The sequence below is a fragment of the Phalacrocorax aristotelis genome, chromosome 1, assembly GCF_949628215.1.
Source record: "Phalacrocorax aristotelis chromosome 1, bGulAri2.1, whole genome shotgun sequence".
NCBI classification, from domain to species: domain Eukaryota; kingdom Metazoa; phylum Chordata; class Aves; order Suliformes; family Phalacrocoracidae; genus Phalacrocorax; species Phalacrocorax aristotelis.
In genome coordinates, this window is record NC_134276.1 from 58,850,015 (window position 1) to 58,869,386 (window position 19,372).

The 19,372-nt window shown below is 41.4% G+C and overlaps 1 protein-coding gene across 9 annotated transcripts in view; it reads left to right on the forward strand.

The window, feature by feature from the left end:
- The window catches only part of FARP1 (FERM, ARH/RhoGEF and pleckstrin domain protein 1), a 225,672-nt gene that overhangs the window by 28,860 nt on the left and 177,440 nt on the right, over positions 1–19,372 (forward strand). For all 9 annotated transcript variants that reach the window (XM_075089894.1, XM_075089873.1, XM_075089861.1 and 6 more), the window contains exon 2: positions 16,961–17,156. In XM_075089894.1, coding sequence (XP_074945995.1) covers positions 16,986–17,156 — 171 coding nt within the window. In that variant the 5' untranslated portion in view covers positions 16,961–16,985. The remainder of the gene's footprint in view (positions 1–16,960; positions 17,157–19,372) is intronic.

A 19,372-nucleotide genomic window follows, 5' to 3' on the forward strand; every position in this document is an offset into this window, starting at 1 on the left:
CATCACCATGTCTCCTAAACCATGCCCTCAAGTGCCACGTCTACGCTTTTTTTGATCACCTCCAGGGATGGTGACTCCACCACCTCTCTGGGCAGCCTGTTCCAATGCCTGACCACTCTTTCAGTGAAGAAGTTTTTCCTGATATCCAATCTAAACCTCCCTGACACGGCTGAGGCCATTTCCTCCCATCCTGTCACTAGTAACCTGGGACAAGAGACCAACACCCTCCTCACTACAGCCTCTTTTCAGGTAGTTGTAGAGAATAAGGTCTCCCCTCAGCCTCCTCTTCTCCAGGCTAAACAACCCCAGCTCCCTCATAAGATCTGCTCTTCAGACCCTTTACCATCTTCGTTGCCCTTCTCTGAACACACTCCAGCCCCTCAATATCCCTTTTGTAGTGAGGGGCCCAAAACTGAACACAGTATTTGAGGTGCGGCCTCACCAGTCCAAGTATAGGGGCACGATCACTTAGCTGGCTTGCTTAGAGCTTGCTTGGGCATGGCTTCACTACCTCCTGATTGCAGTGTGTTTTGTCTATGTACGTCAGAAAAATGGAGGTGGAGTGCTGATTGGCAGTTCATATGGTCACTTCTGATGTGTACTGGCTAAACGATGCTTAGCTTTGGGTTGGGTGGTTGAATTTCCCTCCTTCCCCCTGCCCAGAGGTGTTGACTGTTTCTGTTAGCAGGAGTCCCAGATGCTTTTAGATCTCTGTCCCCAGACAGGAAGGGCATGGATTGGAATCACACCAATGCCTTGGATTTCCTGCATTGCTTCCTGTTGAACTGATGGGCCAAAAGCTAAGAGGGGAGGTATTGTGTTACAGGCCCTGTAGTCAGTGTGCAGCTCCTGAGGTTCGCAGCGTGCCTATTTATGTTGGAAAGTAAGCAAATAGCCCCACAGCAGACTCATCAACTCCCTATCTTCTAGTGACAAGTTTTGGAGTGAAGGGAAAGCATTCTGTGTTGAATTGCAAAGAGGGAAAAATCCCGTGTGGTCTCTTAGCAGATTCTATAGCAAACAAGGTGTCAGTTCTGCAAATCCATTTTTCATGACCAAGGCTTTGAGTGCCCAAGGGAAGCTGCGGTAAGTTTATTGATTTGTATGTTTTGTTGTCAGTACCAGGCCTTTTTCTTTCTTCCTGCTGCTGCTTTTGTGGTCAGGGTGCCCTAACCTTTCTCTGTGGAGACTAAATGGAGGAGGGCTTATTTGATGCCAGGGTGCAAATATGTTAGTGAATGGCTGCAGAGCATTGCTATTTCCTTCACTTTCTTGGATTATTTACTGGTTGTAAATACTTTCAATTTTTCCCATGTTTCTGAACTGATCAGAGTTGTAGCTGCTTCTTTCCATATACTATATTGGACAAAATTTGTATATTTAAGAAGGTGGTACAGGATAGATAGGACTGTAGATGGTGATTCTTCTTGTCTGGTTGGACAGTGTAAATGTGTTTAGGACAATTTAAGAAATGCTATTTGGAAGAGATTAAACCTTATCCAGGAGTATGTGTGTATGTAGGGGTAGAAGGGTCAGATACAGCCTGACAGTTGAATTTTTGATGTTTTGCTATGAAGTCTTTTCTGTTTCTTGCATGCTGCATTGCACTTGGTAGCTGCAATATATGCCTACGCTTTCCTGTTCCTCTGTGTGATATCCTGCAGTATTTATGTGCCTGACTTCGGCAGCTGGCGAGGAGTGGAAAAGCAGCCCTCAAATACAGATGAAGGAAACATGCCTTCTCAGCTTTCCACAGAGGCAGGGACCTGCCATGGCCTGTTCATCACCAGTCCAGGGCAGAGTATTTGGGGCAGGGGCACAGGAGGGTCAAGGTGCCATTTTGTTGTTGTTCTGAGGAACCATGCCACTCCTCTTGGAACAGAGGTGAGTGTGCCATCCGTTTGAAGGATACTCACTGAGATTTCCACAAAATACAGGGGTCCGTGGCTATAAGGAGTAGCCATGCAGTATTTTCACACTGAGTTATTTTCAATTTCCCAACCCAAATCAAAGCTGAAGGAGTTCCTAGCTGCCCCCAGGGATGGGAGGATGACTACCATCTGTGTTTGGTCGTGCCTCCCCTGAGGAGGAGTGCAGACTGCTTCATGCTGACCAGCCCAGATTGCAGATCCAGGCCATGTTAGTGACCCTTTGAAAATATAACCCTATCTGATGCTAGAGGGGAAAATTTTCCATACCTCACAGATGTTTATGTATTCTTTAAGTGGACCTCCCTTCTCCTGTAATGATTTAAACTCCTGGAAATATTCTATGCGTGAATTTACATAAAATAAATCAACCTCCATAATATTACATCAACACACAGTAGATGATCATCTCTTTCCCTTCCCATCTATCCATCACTTGTGTTTCAAATGCTATAATTTTTCATCCATTTTTGTTCCCAACCCTTCCAGCCGTTTTCTTGCTCCCTGACGCTGCTCGGGGCACACCAGTGCGCTCCACATGGGAATGCTTCTGTGTGTGCATGCTCCTGAAGTATGGCCAGAGCTTTACATGGGTGCTTACCTCCTCTGCTGAAAGATGCAGAGACTGAGGGGTGTGTGTCTAACGGGGTGGTGGATGACTAGAAGCAGAGATGGGGAAGAGATGAGGGAGTATGTATGGAGGAGCTAAGGCAGGGATGAGCTCTTAGGTTGCTGTGTGCATCTACAGGGATAGAAAAGTTGGGAGCAAGGTGAAAGCAATGCCAAAATAATTGCTGTTTGTTTTGTCTGGTTAACGAGGTGCTATTTGAAGGCAGATGCTTCCCTTGCAGACCTTGTAGTAATCGGAGTACTCATGTTCAGGAAGAATGAAAATGAAGCTACTGTTTTCTGGCCTCTTAATGTAGTGCCAGTCATGTTGCTTGCTTTCTTTAATGTTTGTTCAAGAAGTCAAAGCATCTTAATACTTCAAATATAATTATATTATGTTTAAAGAACACGATTAAGGTTGCAAAGCAAAAGTCCATAGTGGAAAAGCAGTAATTCTCCCTTTTTGTGACTTATGACACAATCTTTAATTATTTAGTTACATTTTTCTCCCTTTCATGATCTCCATCTTGTTTGTTGGGTATGGTAGTTGTCCTACAGCAATGTACTGTTGTGTATTACAATACAGTCTGTGAGGAAGGTCTCATTCCTTGCCTTTTGCAGATATTGGAAGAGGAGGGTGGCTGAAGAGAGCTGATGGCCTCCTGCTTTTAAGGAACTGGATTCAATTCTTCAGTTCCCTGTGTTGTTAGGAATTGGCTTAAACACCCAGAAAATAGTTAAACTCTTGAGAAAACTTGAGATTCATGAGCCAGTTTTCAGAAAGCCTCGTGCTCCTGGATGCAGCCTGTATCAAAAGGATCTGTAATCACATGTGAAGAAAGCTGTGGGATGTGAAATACCTGAAAAATGATTTGACTGTAAGAGTTTCAGTCTGGGAATACAGAATCAGTGGGCTTGCTTTGGACTTCAGTCTGTTTGACCTAGGTCAATAAATGGGTTTAGAGTCCAAACCCACAGTGGAGCCAGTATCTGTGAGTCTTGAGGACCTGGGTTTTCTGTCTGTAATTCCCTGTATATGAAGTAAGGATAATGTGATGCCTCATCCTCTCACAAGAGTATCATGTAGTGTTAGAGTAAGAACTTTTTGAGAGAGTAAATCAGCCCACTATACAGCAAGCTCAGGAAGATAGCTGTTAGTTTTGTCTTAGCAGAGTACCTGTAGTTGATAAGCCTTAAGTATACAACAGGGAGGAAAAAGTAAATCCTGAGTGCCATCTCAATAACTGGCTGTGCTCCCCTGCGTGGTGAAAGAGGCAGAGTGGTGCTTGGCAGGGCCAGGGAGGGAAATCAGTGCATGTTAGGGTGTGCAAGAGTAGGAAGGGGTTACTTTGCAGTTCATCATATACTTTAAGGCAAGCAATTTCTAGTTCCTAACTCTTCCTGTAAGGTGTGCAATTTTCCCATATTGAAAGAAAAGACATGAAAATCCATTTAGTATGAAAATGAATGCTGCCATAGCAGCTGTAAATTATACTCCTTCACTGGAGATTTCTGGTGCTGGGGTGAGAGACATGAGTGGCAGCGGCAGCAGACCCCCTGTGTGGCTCTCTGCTGTGAGAGAGGCAGGCCCCTGAGCTGTTGCACACGTGCAGGACAGGACTGTTGATTTCAGGTCCCAGCTGTGGAAGGAAATGGACTTAGTCCTCTGTCGAAGAGCACTTCTTTCTCTCATTTGTCTTGTCCTTCCTGACAATCCTTTTTGTGCTTTTTGGGGCTTGTCTCCAGCTCCTGACTACTTATTTTCTTACCTTTCACCTGCGGTTTCTCCTCTCTTCCAAACTGCTTGTCAGAGATCAGACCCCTTGCCTGTCCCAGCCCCCCTTCCCTATCCTTGTCCAGTTTTTCTCTCACATGCAGTGGCCTTTTGTGCACTGCCTCAGGATCCCTGGCACCCTTCCCTGCCCATTGTGCTCTCTCCCTCCTGTTTCGGGGTCCTTGTCCCAGCCTGCTCCTTTGCCTCCCTTAGGTCTGGCGCTCGTCCCCGCTGTGCTCCAGATGCACGCCTTCCGCTTCCTCGCTGCCCGGGTGCTGGCAGCCCCGCCACAGCCAGCACAGGAAAGATGGGCTCTCTACTCTCCTTTCCCCTCCAGGGCCTGGACCTGCTCCAGTTTGGGCAGCCATGGAAATGAAAGGTGTCTTGGGTTTCTCTGTTCCCAGGCTGGTGTGTGCTTACCCGCCCTGTGGGGAGACGTTTGGGAAAGTGTGTGAAGTTCAAGCATGCTCAGCCAGGAAAAACTCCTGGGAGATACTAGATATTTGCTCTTTATAGGTCTTTGCCTGCCATGGGTATCCTGTATGCTACCATCGGATATGGGTATAAAAGCTGCTTTCTGAGTTCAGCATAATCTAAAGTTAGTTGAGACTTGGGAGCCAAGAAAGGAATATGAGGAGTATACAATGTTCTCCTAAGGAAGAGCAATCTAACACCAGTCTCCCTGTTTGCCTGGCGCAGCAGAGTGCTCTGCTGTGCTGCTTTATTGGGAGCCTTGTATTTAGTGCAAGGACCTTTCAAAATCTTTCAGGCAGCGTTCACTTTGAATGATTTGAAATATATTATTTACCATGTCCCTCTTTCTGCTTGACCTTTCGCTGATGACTTCTATACCTCTTGATGTCTTAATTTTAAAAAAGGATCTGAGTCTTATGCTTCTCCATCTTGCTCAGATTATAACAGCTGTTTTGGAGTGTTACTTCCGATGATACTGTGATCAGTGCAGACTGGTGGGCTGCTTTGGCAGTATTTCTGCTTTCTTTCCTTGCAAATGCTGCAAGGAATAGAGCAGAACAAGAGAACTGATGCTTTTCATTGTCCCCTTCAATAGTAGAAAGTACAGATTCCACAGATAATGTTTTTTCACACTTCTAAGCAGGTGAGTAATTAGTTTTGAAATATAACAGAAGCCACAGGGATGTAACAGAAACCACAGGGATATAATCTGCACTGAAATAGGTTTGTTGATGAAGAGATGATGGGATGATTGAACAGGCAGGCTCTTCTCTTGGTACAGCTTCTAAAGCTTGCAATAATAGTGATGTGTTTTGGAGCAGCTTATGCCAGTTTTCATTGTGAAGTAAGTTATGGTGGGAAAAGCAGTTTATTTTGCAGACACAACAGCAGCTAACAGAGCTATTTTGGCCTAAATTGATCTATGAAAACCAACCCTAGTCTGTCTTCATGCAGTATACACGGTACTAGTATTTTAGACATAAAATGAGGACTTACCTGTGGCAGCAGTATATCTGTATCTCTGTCTCACAGTATCTCTGATAGCTGTTCACAGAATAAATACAGTGTTATCAATTATCTAAAGACAGAGAAGCACTGTATCTTGAAAGATCAGGAGAGCTGTCATCAGACAAACGGGCAGACAGTGTCTAGGCTGTGCTGTTCAGCACAGGTAGTTTCTCCAGTGATCTTTTAGTGGTTCAAGTATTCACACAAAGAGAAATGAGATAGCAAAACTTTCAAACTTGCTTAGGTTTCTAAAATTTTTAGAATAATTTTCAAAGGAAGAATAGACATTTTAAAACACTATAGGGTATCTGAATCTGGATATTATATAGTCATACCTCATGATCTGTTTATATCTCCACCAGGATGCCAAGGAATCTATTAAGTTGATTTCTAAACAGCACTACATAATAAAGCAATTTTTTTTTTCTTCATGGTACAAGCATTTCTTACTGGAAATTGTGTCATTACCAAGTGTGTATTTCCTTGGTCAAGCACAATAAAGGCTTCTAGTGAAGGACTTAATTAAACAAAAAATCACTGTATATTCAATTATATCAAGCAGTTTACCAAACTTATAAAAAGTCTCTTTTGGGAACAGATGTTTAAATATTTAAAACCTGCAGGAATTTTGTCTGTTTTTATAGTGGGTTGTACACTGAACATACAACTGTGACCATAGATATGGTTTCCCTTGTGGAAGACCCATGTAATAATTCTGTGGGAGTCTGATCACAAGTTTTGGGCAAAAAGGAAACTAGTCAAGACCATTATGGCTTCAATTTAACATGTTTGGATAGGCATCTTCCCTGGGTGCATAATGCTGAACACTGATGTTGTCGTCCTCTATGGTTTCGAGCTGCTGGGCCGTAAGGGTACCACTTCTGTTCAGCGCAGCATGCATGGTGGCAAGCTCGTGAGCTTCTGCTCCATATTCATGCAGCACACCATCAACACAACAAAGAGTAACTGATCTCTCTCAACAGGAGAAAGAACGGGGTCTTGGCATGCTGACCACTGCATTTGCGCCTTCTGCTAGGGGTCTGCATGGTCAAGGAAGGGAGAAGCTCCTTCTGAAGGGCCATTGAATGCCCGAATTAGGCTCTGGTGCTTAACAGCTCTCCGGAGGAGCCAGCTTGCATGTAGGCAGCATGAATATCTCTACTATATACTCATACTTGGTTCAGAAGAAATAGTATTTCCCCCAACCTGTTTTATTTCTCAAAAACAGGACTCTATCAGATTCCACCCCCCACCCCCCCCCAACTGCTGAACAGTAGTATTAATGTACTGTCTTATTTATTCTTGTGACATGTTTTTATTTCATGGAAAATGTCTGCATTATGCTTGAGACTAGGTATGAGTTGCTGGATCGCTTTCAGAATTCTGTTAAATCTGGAACTAAATCGGATTACTTTCTTCTACTATAAGCATATTCGGCTTGGCTTTCACATGAGGTGTTGTACGGGTGAATGAGCCCAGAGCACTCCAGCTGGTACAACAGCTTTATTTATGCAAAGTGATGGCATGAAAGTGTTTTGGAAAATACTTTTAATGGCTTCAGGAGTGATTTGTACTACTGTTGAACCACCAAACTGCTTTAAGTTCTTACCCACTTTACTTTTGTTTCCCAGTGACAAACTGGGCTTAGGTGATGACCCAGTTGATCAAGAAACTCTGTGCTGGCTGGAAACACAAGGAGAGGTTTTCTTAAAATCCCTTTATATGTTTCTAGCATTTACTATGTGACAGTAAAGCTTCCACAGTCTTTCTGTCCATAATTTGAAATAGCTTTTTGCCCACATGATGATGCTTTTATATCTCAACTTTAAAATGCTTTAGGACTTCGTAAAATGATAACGTGTACTTTGTCGCTTTGACAACAATGCATTTAGTCATCAGTGAAGGACTAGCTGGGTGACTTCAACGTGGATTTCATGCACTCTTTACTCCTGATTCCCCACCCCCCCGGATTTATTTTTTTTTAATTGCATTTTGTCACTTGTGCAACCATGTTGAGTTTTACTTTTTCAAAGGTTTTAGTGACAGAATTGGCACAAACAGGCTATGCAAAATGGAAGGGGAAATCGAGTATGAGTATATGATACCAGTAGCTTTCAACTTCTTCCTAAGCATAATTTGTTTTGCAGGCAGTTTTGACAACAGGTTGAAAAACATCTCAGAAAGCAGGTTGTAAGTTTCACAGAAAAGAAGAAATATCCTCTCCCCTTTCCCTGAGATAAAGCAGAAATTTTGTAGAAAAGATGTGATCTATTATTTTTTTGAAAGTAAAGTGGCAGGGAAGTATTTTCAAAGAAAACACTGTGTTGAACTTCATGTACAAATAAGCTATAAAACAGTGAAACAATAAATGCAAAGCAAGTGGGCAATATTTAATTCAAATTTTCATGTGTCTAATAACAAATGAAGCATTTGTGTAGAAATATCTCCCTCTGAGCTGTTAAGGGATTAATGGCTCCAGGAGCTCCCCATTTTGCTCAGACTGTGCCTTTGGATTTGAAGAGAAAACACAGTTGATGGCGGAGAGTCACTAACTGAGCAGTTGGAGCTAGTCATCCCCTTGACTTAGTAGATGAGACATTAATGTTCTTTCCAGGAGTAGCCAGAATTACCTGTTTGTACGGTGCCTTCAAGTTGGCTGATTTAAAACCTGAAGAAAAAAACTTTGAAATTGGTTGTGTTGGTTTGAATAGGATATTTGGCATTCCTCATTCAAGTAAATAGCATTGATCGTGGTACAAGGGTACCATGAAGGTGTCATGAAGAATAAATAGTGAAGACAAGTCCCTAGAGGTTGGGAAACAGTTACAACCAGTCCCAAGAGTAACTTGTATGAAGGGTTTTCCCAGATGTTCCTTTGAGAGGGTGCGCATATGAAGGCTTCACTTAATTGCTTACTTACATATATATGATGTCTTTGCTTGCTTGTGTGAGATACAGGGAAGAAAAAGAAATGTTCCTTGCCTGCAAGAAGTTTCTAATGCAAGGTTGTCCAGAAAACAGCGTGCAGCAAATCAATAAAATTAAACTGTCTTGGGTAATATCCTTGACAGTCATCAAAAGTAATTTTAATTTTGTGGGTTTAAAAAAATATTTGTAGACTAGACTGGCTTGATTTACAGAACAATCCATATTGATGCTTAAGGGATGAGTTTTTTCACAGAGGCAATTGCAAAAGCATACAGAAATCTATTACTGCACTTGTTGATAGATCTACTGACAGGTGTGTGGTTGAGGAAAAAAGATAGCATACATCAGATTTGTGTGGGATGGGACTGCTCTTTGCTGACATCTGGCAAAAGACTTCGAATCTGGGACAGCTGCTAGCGCCGCAGAATTGCAAACAGCTTTAGGACCTGAATGCAATGAAGATAAATGAGCTCTAGCTGGAAGCTGAATGGCCCTAAAGGTAGAAGCAGTAATGAATGCAGGCGCTCTGAATGCTGTACAGATAGGCTTGCAAGAGGTAGGTTTTTTGTCCTGTACATACATAAATGTTCATTATTCTGGATTTCAGGTCACATTATTGGCATACTGAATGGTTTGAGTTTGTAAAGCTTTGTGTTACTTACTGCTTAGGTCCCTAAATTTGACATTGGTTCTTGTTCTAGCTAGTTTGGTGTTAACAACTAAGTGTATTGTATTGCTCTACAAATCTGAGTACTTAATCTCTCCATCTACATGACCATACCATAGAAACTGGGTCAAGGGACAAGACAGTATGATTTAGAGGTTTTCAGAGTCTGACCAAGAGGGGTAACTTTGTGGGCTGTCTTTACTTTCATGAAAGGTGATGAATTTTATTCTACTATGGATAGTCTGCCTTAATTAAGGGCATTTCTTATTGCTGCAAATTTTAGGAAGTCTGCAGAACGCTAAGAATATCCAGCTGTAAAAAGTAGACAGCCATGGTGTTTTCTTAGGCAGGCAGGCTTTAAGAGGTTAATTTTCTGTGTCTGTAGGGACAGGAATAAGAAAAAATAAATCTGTGTTTAGAAGGTAAGCCCAGTTTAGGAGCTCCCCCACTATCCTGTTCTCCACTGACTGTGCAGGGGATTAGATGTGAGCCTCTAATGCTCACCTCCTTGAACGTACCTCACCTTGAGCCTCCCTACTTCTGACTTCATGAAATAGCCATCGTTTACAATGCTGCTTATTTTTAATCCCAGAAGATAGCTCTATGGTACAAAAGAATTGGCTTTTTATTATACTTCCTTCTCTATCTGAATATTGTGGACGTGAGCAGAAAGGACAGACAGCAGTCTGAACAGGAATACAGAAACCACCTTTTCTTGCAATATTTCCGTTGGAGGCTGGGTGACCAAGGTTAGTCTGCTGGGTGCAAGCAGAGAAGCAGACACCCAGCACCTGTGTCTGTACTACTGCCCTTCAAGCTTGAGCTATTTTTCTATTAAGTGCTGTTGGTGTCACATTTCTTTGCTTCCACAAATATGCTGGTCCACTAGCCTAATGAAAAGTTTCTGGATTTGTGTCAGATTTGTAATGTATGGACCTTCATGTAATTTCAAGGGTGTACAAGATTCTGTGCAGAGTAATGTGAAGTACAAATGTTGTGTTAGTGAGGCAATTGTTCGTGGGTTTTGGTAGTTCCTTAAGAAAATCAGACGTTAAAGAGTCGAATTTCTAAGAAATGCTCAATATTCTCCCATGAGGAAATGCCGAAGACTCATAAGACAATGGTGACTACAAGCTTTCAGAAAAATCCCCCGGCTCTGCTGCGGACTTCTCCTTCCTCCAAATTGTGTTTGATCTGTATTTGTGAAAAGGATAAATCTGTCATCTCTAGGTATTCCCACACAACTGTCCCATGGGGTACCTGGTGACTCCTGCTCAAGAAGCAAATTCTGGTTACCGTTGTTTGCTTGGAACAGGACTGATCCAGTCACTTCATTTAGCGTGACTTGAAAATTTGCCATTTACTGCTGTGATGGCTAGCCATGTGCATCATGTCTGCTACCTGCGGGTTGACTTTCACCACGGCTGTGCCTGGTGCGCACGAGCTCTCTGCTGAGCAAGCGCTGGGGATGGTTTCTTTCTTTGGCACTGATTCCTCATAACTTTCAAAATTGTGGTTTTTAGCAAAGAAATCATATTAATGTTATTTAGCTGAAGAACTTCCTTTTTTTTTTTTTGTTACAGATGTATTTGCTTTGTACAAGTCTGCGCTTGCAGAAATTAATTGGGATGACGTTTCACAAAATATAAAAACCTGAGCCATACTGGCCCTCTCTCTGTTCCACATAATTTCAGACTGAATTTGGTTTCACTCTTCCTGGTCCTCTTGCCTTGTTATATTATTTTAACATACATTAAGAAAATAACAATAAAGAAACTTGCTTCCATATTTCATGTTTATGGTACATGAACACGGTAATTCTGGTGTATTAATGAAAATGCAGTGTCACTGACAATTTATGCTGTGGGTATAGAATTTTCCCTCACTGAAGGTATACAGGTCTATGTGCTTTTTGGCAGGGCTATGAATTTATACCCACTTTGCTGTTACCCAAGAGGAGGGAAAAGGAAATATGAAGGATCAGTGCATCATATGAGAAGTGGGCTTGGTTGATAGCAGTTGCTTCTGCAGTGGAGTGGCTGGGGTGCAGGCACATCCTGCTCGCTCTGCTTTGGAGCATTAAAGTCTGGAGAAGGGTGGACTGGGCCCTGTAGAGAGATGGCATCTTCACCCTCACAGTTAGCTTTGCTACAGCTGCTCCCTCTAGCCCTTCTCGTGTGACCTCTGCATGTTTATCCTGTCTATAATTTATTATGATTCCTTAAACTTAGTCCAATTTGTCAAGTTTGATGTTTTTCTGTAAATATGAAGGTGTTTAGAACTGAAGATGAGTACTTGAATGTTAGCAGTATTCACTGTAGTCCTCTCCACAGCCGAGGCTTTCCAAAAGTTTTACAAGAAGCTGAGAGTTAAAAGCATGTATGAGCAGTTTGCCTGGATTGGCCCTCTTTCTCTTTGCTCCTACACATTCATTATCCTATGGAAGATCTGGATTGAATTTGTTCCTGTCTCGTCCTCTGGTGCCTTCCTAGTTCTTACTGACGGTTCATAAGCCATTGAGTCTGTTTGAGTCATCTCATCTGGTATTACATTGATTACTTAAATCTCTTGCAAATGTTTCATTGCCGTATAATTTGGGAGGCAGTGTTGGACCAGCATCTGGGAAGCCTTGACTGCAGCTTTAGCTCTGCAGCTGGTCTGCTTGGTGACTTTACAGGCCAGTCACATCATCCTACTGTGCCTCAGGCTTCCCCACCTTTAAAAGGAGTATAGCGAACAGCATGCTACCTTCTGTTTTGTGCTGTGAAAATGTGTTTGAGCGAAGGAAAAAGAAAAAAGTGGAAAAGGCCTAGATACCTGGTACCATTTCCCTCCTCTAACAGGAGTCTTCAGGAATCTCTTGCATCAAATGTCCAAACCTCATTGCCTGATCTAGAAGAGCAGAGTAGTTAACAGATCAGATTAGCAGCTATTCCAACATGAGCTCTGTTTATGTTTCTAACAGTGGCTTATTGCTTCTCTTTTCCTCAGTATTTTGTAATTTTTGTAACCCTTTATTTCCCACCCCCACCCCAAAAAAAGTGCTGTTTATACTCCTAACTCCCTTTAGACTAAGTCAGTTCATCCTGCCAAAGAAAAATACATGGAAACTTTAATTGGTCTGAACCTTTCCAGTACTATAAAATGTGCCTGTTTTGGACATGGAGAACTAAAATGGCTTTATGCTGAACCACATCATGGCCTTTGTCCAGCTACTGCATAAGTATATACGGAACTTAAGATTTTTATCTAAACATTTAGTATCGGTGTGAAAGGATTGTTAACACGTGGTTAGGACAAAACCACATTTACTAATCTATCTAATGGCACTGGTAGCTTTTTGTGCCTTCCAGGTGTTCTAGAGTTAGGTGAGGTGGCTTGAGTCAGTCCAGTGGCCTACCAGCAGCTGGCTGGGCTTAGCTCACCTCAGCTCAAGGTTTGTCAGGCTGCTGAGAGCTGATTTAAGTTGCTAACCCAGCAAAGAATGAACAAAGAGTTGTTTTTGGGTTAGCAAGGTGCATTGGCTCAGCGAAGGGTCTGAGAAAGGTGGGAGTTGGTGCAAGGCAAGGAGCAGGAGGGTCCAAGCCTCCCCCCTGGGCAGCTCAGCCGTCTCGGGTAACTTCTTCCCTCGCACAGGTTGGGATGCAGGTTAGCTCGCTGCAGCAGTCTCTCTCTGTCTTTGCAGATGCTACAGCACTGCTGAGAAGGGCACTGACACCCAGCGAATCTGCAGCAGAAACAATTGATGCGATTTTGGCCCTGGGTTTCACTAGCTGTCAAAAAGACCAGGCAGAAACTCTTAATTTTCAGAGTTCAGATGTGTTCGTTTTATTTTCCACTCTCTTGACTCCCATACAAGTTGTCTACCTCCACTTATATTTTGCTTAGAGCTACGTGTGTTGGAGTCTGGTGGCACTGCTTTTTCTCCTCCATAAATACCTTCCCCAATTAATCAATGTCTTCTTCCTACTAGAGTGTCTTTAAAATGCTCCATCTTCCATTCAAACTTGATCCTTCTTCTCATCATGACAGGCATTAGGCATCCTAATCCCCCCAGGTTTGCTTAGTACTCTTCTGTTGAATTCTGTGACCTTACTTCTCAGTTTTCTAGATCAAAGTGATTTAGAGAAAGGTATACAGCTTGACCAATATGCTGCATTATTTTAGAGAGGGTAACTGTAATAGTTTTTAAGGCCTCTTTTACATTAAGGCATGATAAAGATACTATGCTGATGTTATGACAGCACCATAGTGAGACTAGTGTCACACAGAAAAAAAACCTTAAATAATGTCTAATGCAGTGTTCTGGTGTTTAAATATACATACAGATTAAAAAAGGAAAGGTCTGCTTTTAATTTGGTAAGTAGCAGATGCATGTGATGAGGGCGGCCAATACTTCTTAAAAGATTTTTGCTTCCAAAGGGAAGTGTGCATGTGTAACTGAATGGTTCAATATATACATATTACAAGAGTTTCTATATTACCAACTGTTAATAATAATAATAATAATAATAAAAAAACCTCTCAGCTGTATACATGGAGTGGTTTGGCTTGTACTTTTCCTCCGTGATTTTTTTTGGCTCCTAAATTTGGGTCTTTTTTCCTTGTTTCACTGATTTTATTGGCCTGTCTGAATATCTGTGTGGGCCACTAGATCATTTAGTCAAAAGAACATTTATAGAAAGGTTCAAGCTCTGTAATACTTCCTTGTGTTTACTGTTTAATGTTATCACTTGAACTGCCTGGATTGATACCTCTGTTTAGGATTTAATGGAAAGAACAAATTTTTTCTTCATCCACTTTAAATGTCCATACCTAGCTGAAAACTACCGTAGTAAGCCAGCAATTGTAGAGGTTCTTTGTGCTGTGTTGGTGCCTTCTGTAGTATATGGTGGATTCAGAAGAGCTCTTAAAATAGCTTTTGAATTAAGAAGGACATAGACCAGTATCTTTGTGTGCGGTGGCACTTCTAGACAGGGTGCATGTGTTACCTTTTTAAATGTCCCTGTGTACTCCACATGCATGCAAACCAGGTGTATCTGTAATTAGGCCTGGAGTCTTGCTACATATAGACAATTGGTGTCTTTTCTTCTAGAATTCCTGCCTCCAACTGCAGCTTTCTTGTTGGCACTTCTTGTCTCATAAAAAGGTTTTCATTTAATTCAATGAAATCAATTTTATTATTTTAAATTATTCTTTTTACATTTTAGATTACAGTGCCAACTGAGGAAAAATTTGTCTCTCAGTAGTTTCTGACATATGCTTGGATAGATTTCACTAGTCTTTCCAACCCTGTTGGGTAGGATAGTGCTGCTTTGTTGCAAAAGTTTGTCTGCAATGAGTTTTTGTTCTCCTTCACTTGTACCTGTTGAACTGATATGTAGAAGTGTGTGATCCCTAATTTTTTTATTCCTTTCCTTCTCAGCTAACACTTTTTATTTTTTCTTTTGATCAAAGTGCTTTTTAAAAATGTCTACTTTTTACTTGCTGTGTGAAAAAAATCTGTGGGAACAAATTAGTCAGGACATAGAATCACAGAATCATTAAGGTTGGAAAAGACCTCTAAGATCGTCAAGTCCAACCGTCAACCCAACACCACCATGCCTCCTAAACCATGCCCTGAGGCCCCACGTCTACTCATTTTTTTTAACACCTCCAGGGATGGTGACCCCACCACCTCTCTGGGCAGCCTGTTCCAATGCCTGACCACTCTTTCAGCAAAAATATTTTCCCTAATATCCAATCTAAACCTCCCCTGGCGCAGCTTGAGGCCGTTTCCTCTCGTCCTATTGCTAGTAACTTGGGAGAAGAGACCAACACCCACCTCGCTACACCCTCCTTTCAGGTAGTTGCAGAGAGCGATAAGGTCTCCCCTCAGCCACCTCTTCTCCAGGCTAAACAACCTCAGTTCCCTCAGCCTCTCCTCATAAGACGTGCTCTCCAGACCCTTCACCAGCTTCTTTGCCATTCTCTGGACATGCTCCAGCACCTCGATGTCCTTGTGGTGGGGGGCCCAAAACTGAACACAGTATTTGAGGTGTGGCCTCCCCAGTGCTGACTACAGACGATATGTAGTAAATAGTATGTCCTACTGAAGATAGGGCTGTTTTTATTTTGTCCTTACAGAGGGAACTGGTACTTTATTACATGGCACTGTTCCTTATAGTATACTGTAGAACTGATGATGCATTCACTAGTACGTAGTCTATCTTGTGCTTCCTGTTTTTCCCATAGGCTTCTCATTTTGTATCCTCAGATTAAAAGCCAGACAATGATTGGCAGTATTCTTCTTGTGCCTCTGTTTTGCTGGAAAGTTACATTTCCATTCTTTGTGTGCTACATGTTTTTTAATGGTCATTGATCAGCATGTAAAAGTCATGCAGGATGGAAATGCAATTACCAAGAAAGATAAATAGACAGTGGCAGCAGGCTTCATCAGAAACCCAGCTAGAGTGTAAAAAGGCAAGAGGAAAAAAAGAAAGAAAATTCTAGTATGATGTGTAACATTTGACAAGTAAAACTAATGGTCCTTGAATTAAAAAAGAAGTCTTGGAGTTGTGTCAGTTAAATGAAAAATCACATTGAAACACTGTTGTAGCTCTGCTCCCTTTTTAGGATAGAATAATTATTTAATAGAAATGTGCTGTGTAATGTGGTGCGAAAGCTGCACGGAAACAAAATTAGCAAGCCAGTTTCTGAGGTTACTTTCCATGGACACTAAGCAGACGTCCACGTTCAGTGAGTGGTGCAGACAAGCTGGTGCAGGTGTAGCTTTCCCCTAGTATAGCAAGGAAGGTGCATTCCTTGGTGTTCCCCTCCTGCTTACAGGGCTCTGTGGGAAATTAGATTTCCCTTGCTTTTTTCCAACTAGTGTTTTTGCTCTGGCTTCTTTTGGACTTCCCAGCAGCACATCCTTATAGTCCCTGGCCCATCAGTGGGATCGGGCCAGGCTCAAGGTTCTAGAGCAGCTTTGGTCCCCAAAGGGAACAAAATATTTAGGCCATGTAATTGGGGTTATCTTGTACCCCATTAGCTTTCCTGCTTTGCAGACCCTTAAGCAAGGTAGCAGCTGCAAAGGGCCAGAGAAGGCTGGAAGGACCAAAGGAAAAAGTGCTGAATATGCCCAGGAGGGAATGATGGTCAGCAAGTGGTGAGTTGTCCCACCTGCTTTCCTCACCTTCCTCCCTTCTCTGGGAGCCCTGGCTGTGGCTGCTAACAGCCTCATTCATAAATACATAAAAATTAGCATAATTAATTGAAATCTGGGTTCTGTTGTTCTCTGTTTCCAATGTGGTCTTGTTTCCCTTCTCCTTTCCCATTGTGCAGTACTGTATCCAGTCTATCAACCTTACCCCTCAGAGGTGATTAGCCTGTGTATTTTGAAAAGTATAAAGTTTGCCTTCTTTTCTTGTTTCCATATGATACATTAAAAAAGAAAATAATAATAGTTATTACTTTGTGTTAATGGTCCATATGGTTTATTAGCTGTAAGTGCATATACCATAATGCTTATGTGCAACAACTCTTACAAATAAGTGATATGGTCTTCTTTGCCCTTATTCTTTTTATTAGATATAAGAAACGTGTTTCTCTAAACATGGGTGAAACAGAGCAGAGACCAACAGCAGGATCCCGGTTAGGAGCTCAGGAAAATGCTGGGATCAGTACTTTGGAACATGGACAGAAACCTCCTATGACACCACCAGGAAAACTCATCTCCATCAAAATTCAGATGCTGGATGACACGCAAGAAACTTTTGATGTTCCGGTAAGGATGTGGAGGTTGGGGTGGCTAAAGATTTTTCAGACATTTCTAAAAAATGCATGTTTTCAGACCGGTTTTCTTTTTATTTCAACTCTGATTATGTGGCTAATGAAATCGTGTCACAGAGAAAATGGCTGTTATATGACCATTAACTAGATGATAGTATAATAGAATAACATTAACAGTGAATTGAACTGTAAATTACAGTTGGTATTCTGTTTCTGTTTGAATGGCTTCAGAAGAGGTGAAAGTCCTTTGTGGTTTTTTTCTTTTTCCTTCAAATATTACATCAGTGATTTAATCTACGTTCTGGACAGTATATATTTCCTTGGTGCTGTTTCACTCTTGATCCACTAAAAGGTAGATCGATACGGATTTGTTTCCTTTTCCTCTGGCAAGTCCTTAGGATGGTAACTTGAAATCATTGAAGTTTTCACTAATTTATGTGACTGTTACTGACACCAAGTGCTCACGTGTTGAGTGTGAGGGGAGAATCACAGCAGTCTCATCTAAAGCTTCTCTATATAGCCAGTGCCCTTTGCAATTAATCTAGGTTTGTACTTTCCAAGTAAAGAAACAGAGTTACTACTGCTTTTGTGTGTGATCAGAAGAATTAGCTTGAATTAGTTTTAGTGTAAAACAGAATTGATCTTTGTAGCATCTAGCTGCTAGTAACCACTAATCATTTTAACACGCCATGCTTTAGGTAATTAACATGTAAGGTTATTTAACGCTGTTGCTGTTATGGAAGTGTACTGGAATGTATATTTTTCAAAGTGCTCAGAGTTCAGTGAGTAGGAAACTGGAAACCTGAGTTCGAATTTCATCCTCTGTTACTTGCATTTTGTGTAGCTACAGTAAATTTCATGCCTTCGTTGGCTCAGTTTTCCCTTCTGTGAAATGGGAGGTTACCAGCAAGTTACATAGCACTTACGCTATACGTGTAAGATCTTATGAGCTCTGTGAAAGCTCTTATGATCACTGACAAAATGTTATCCCTCTATTAAATATGAAGGAATTTGGATAAGGAAAATCCTAATGAAAAAAGTACCTGTTCATAAGGTTTGGTTTGTTTGGTTTGTGTGTGTACATGGCCATGCTTTTTGGTCTGCTCTCTGTTGCTGTTTGTGACCAACTACAACTGCATATTCAGTCTCAGATTATCTTGTAGCAGAAAGTAAATTATCTGGAATCCACAGATATTTGTGAACTGAACTGTCATCAAGTGAAATGCTTGTGTATGTAGCAACATCTTATGTTTTTGTGCCCTTCAGAAGGCCTATCAATTATCCGTGGGCAACAGACTAAAATTAGCAGTCTCTAGGTAATCATTGCTGTTCAAAAGTGTAGTTCTAGTTTAAATTAACAAATGCTAATGAAACTTGTGCTGTTTATCTTATGAGGTACAAATATCCCTATTTATTGTACCAGTGACAACTTTTCCTGCAGCTGCTATTTCACCATACTTTGGAAATGACACACAATATGTAGGAGTTAATAATCATATTTAACAAACACTTAGTAGGAACTATTTTGAGGTTAGGTCCTTTCATTAAATTGTTTAGAAGCAAACATAAGTAATGAGTGAATGCGATGCACCCATGTAAATCCAGCTTTGCTTCTGGGAGTTTGAGAAAACAGTATGTTTTTGATCTTCAGTACTAGAAGATGTAGACATTACTTTATGGTTTTTAAACTTCAGGAAGACCTGAGCTCAGGAACACCTCTCTGTTCAGATAACTTCGCTATGCTTATTTTCTGAGGCTTTTAGTTTATAAATACATCTATTCAAGGAGAGGACAGTTGGTTTTATAGTCAAATCTTGTGGTGAAACTTGCAGGATGCTTAGATTATAAAGCCTCTTAGACAAGATTCCTAAAGCTTTTTGTCTTCAAGGTATGCATAGTCAAATGGAACAAAACATATCATTTTCAGTCTGCTCTAAAAGGCATTAATGTTTTAGTCCCATCTCACAGAACTGATAAACTTTTAATACATCTAAATTGAGATGTTTATTCATGTTGGAAAACCCATGTTCCCATTTACAATCTTGCTGGTTTTAGCCAGGCTGGTAGAGTATACACAGAAAAAGAAAGTGACACCATTTCAATATAATATATTTCAGGAGCAGCAAGTGTGGGTGTGCCAAAGCGCACCTGTGGGCTTGCTTTTCAGTGGAGAATTAAAAGCTTTTTGCATGATTGAAGGTCTGAACTACT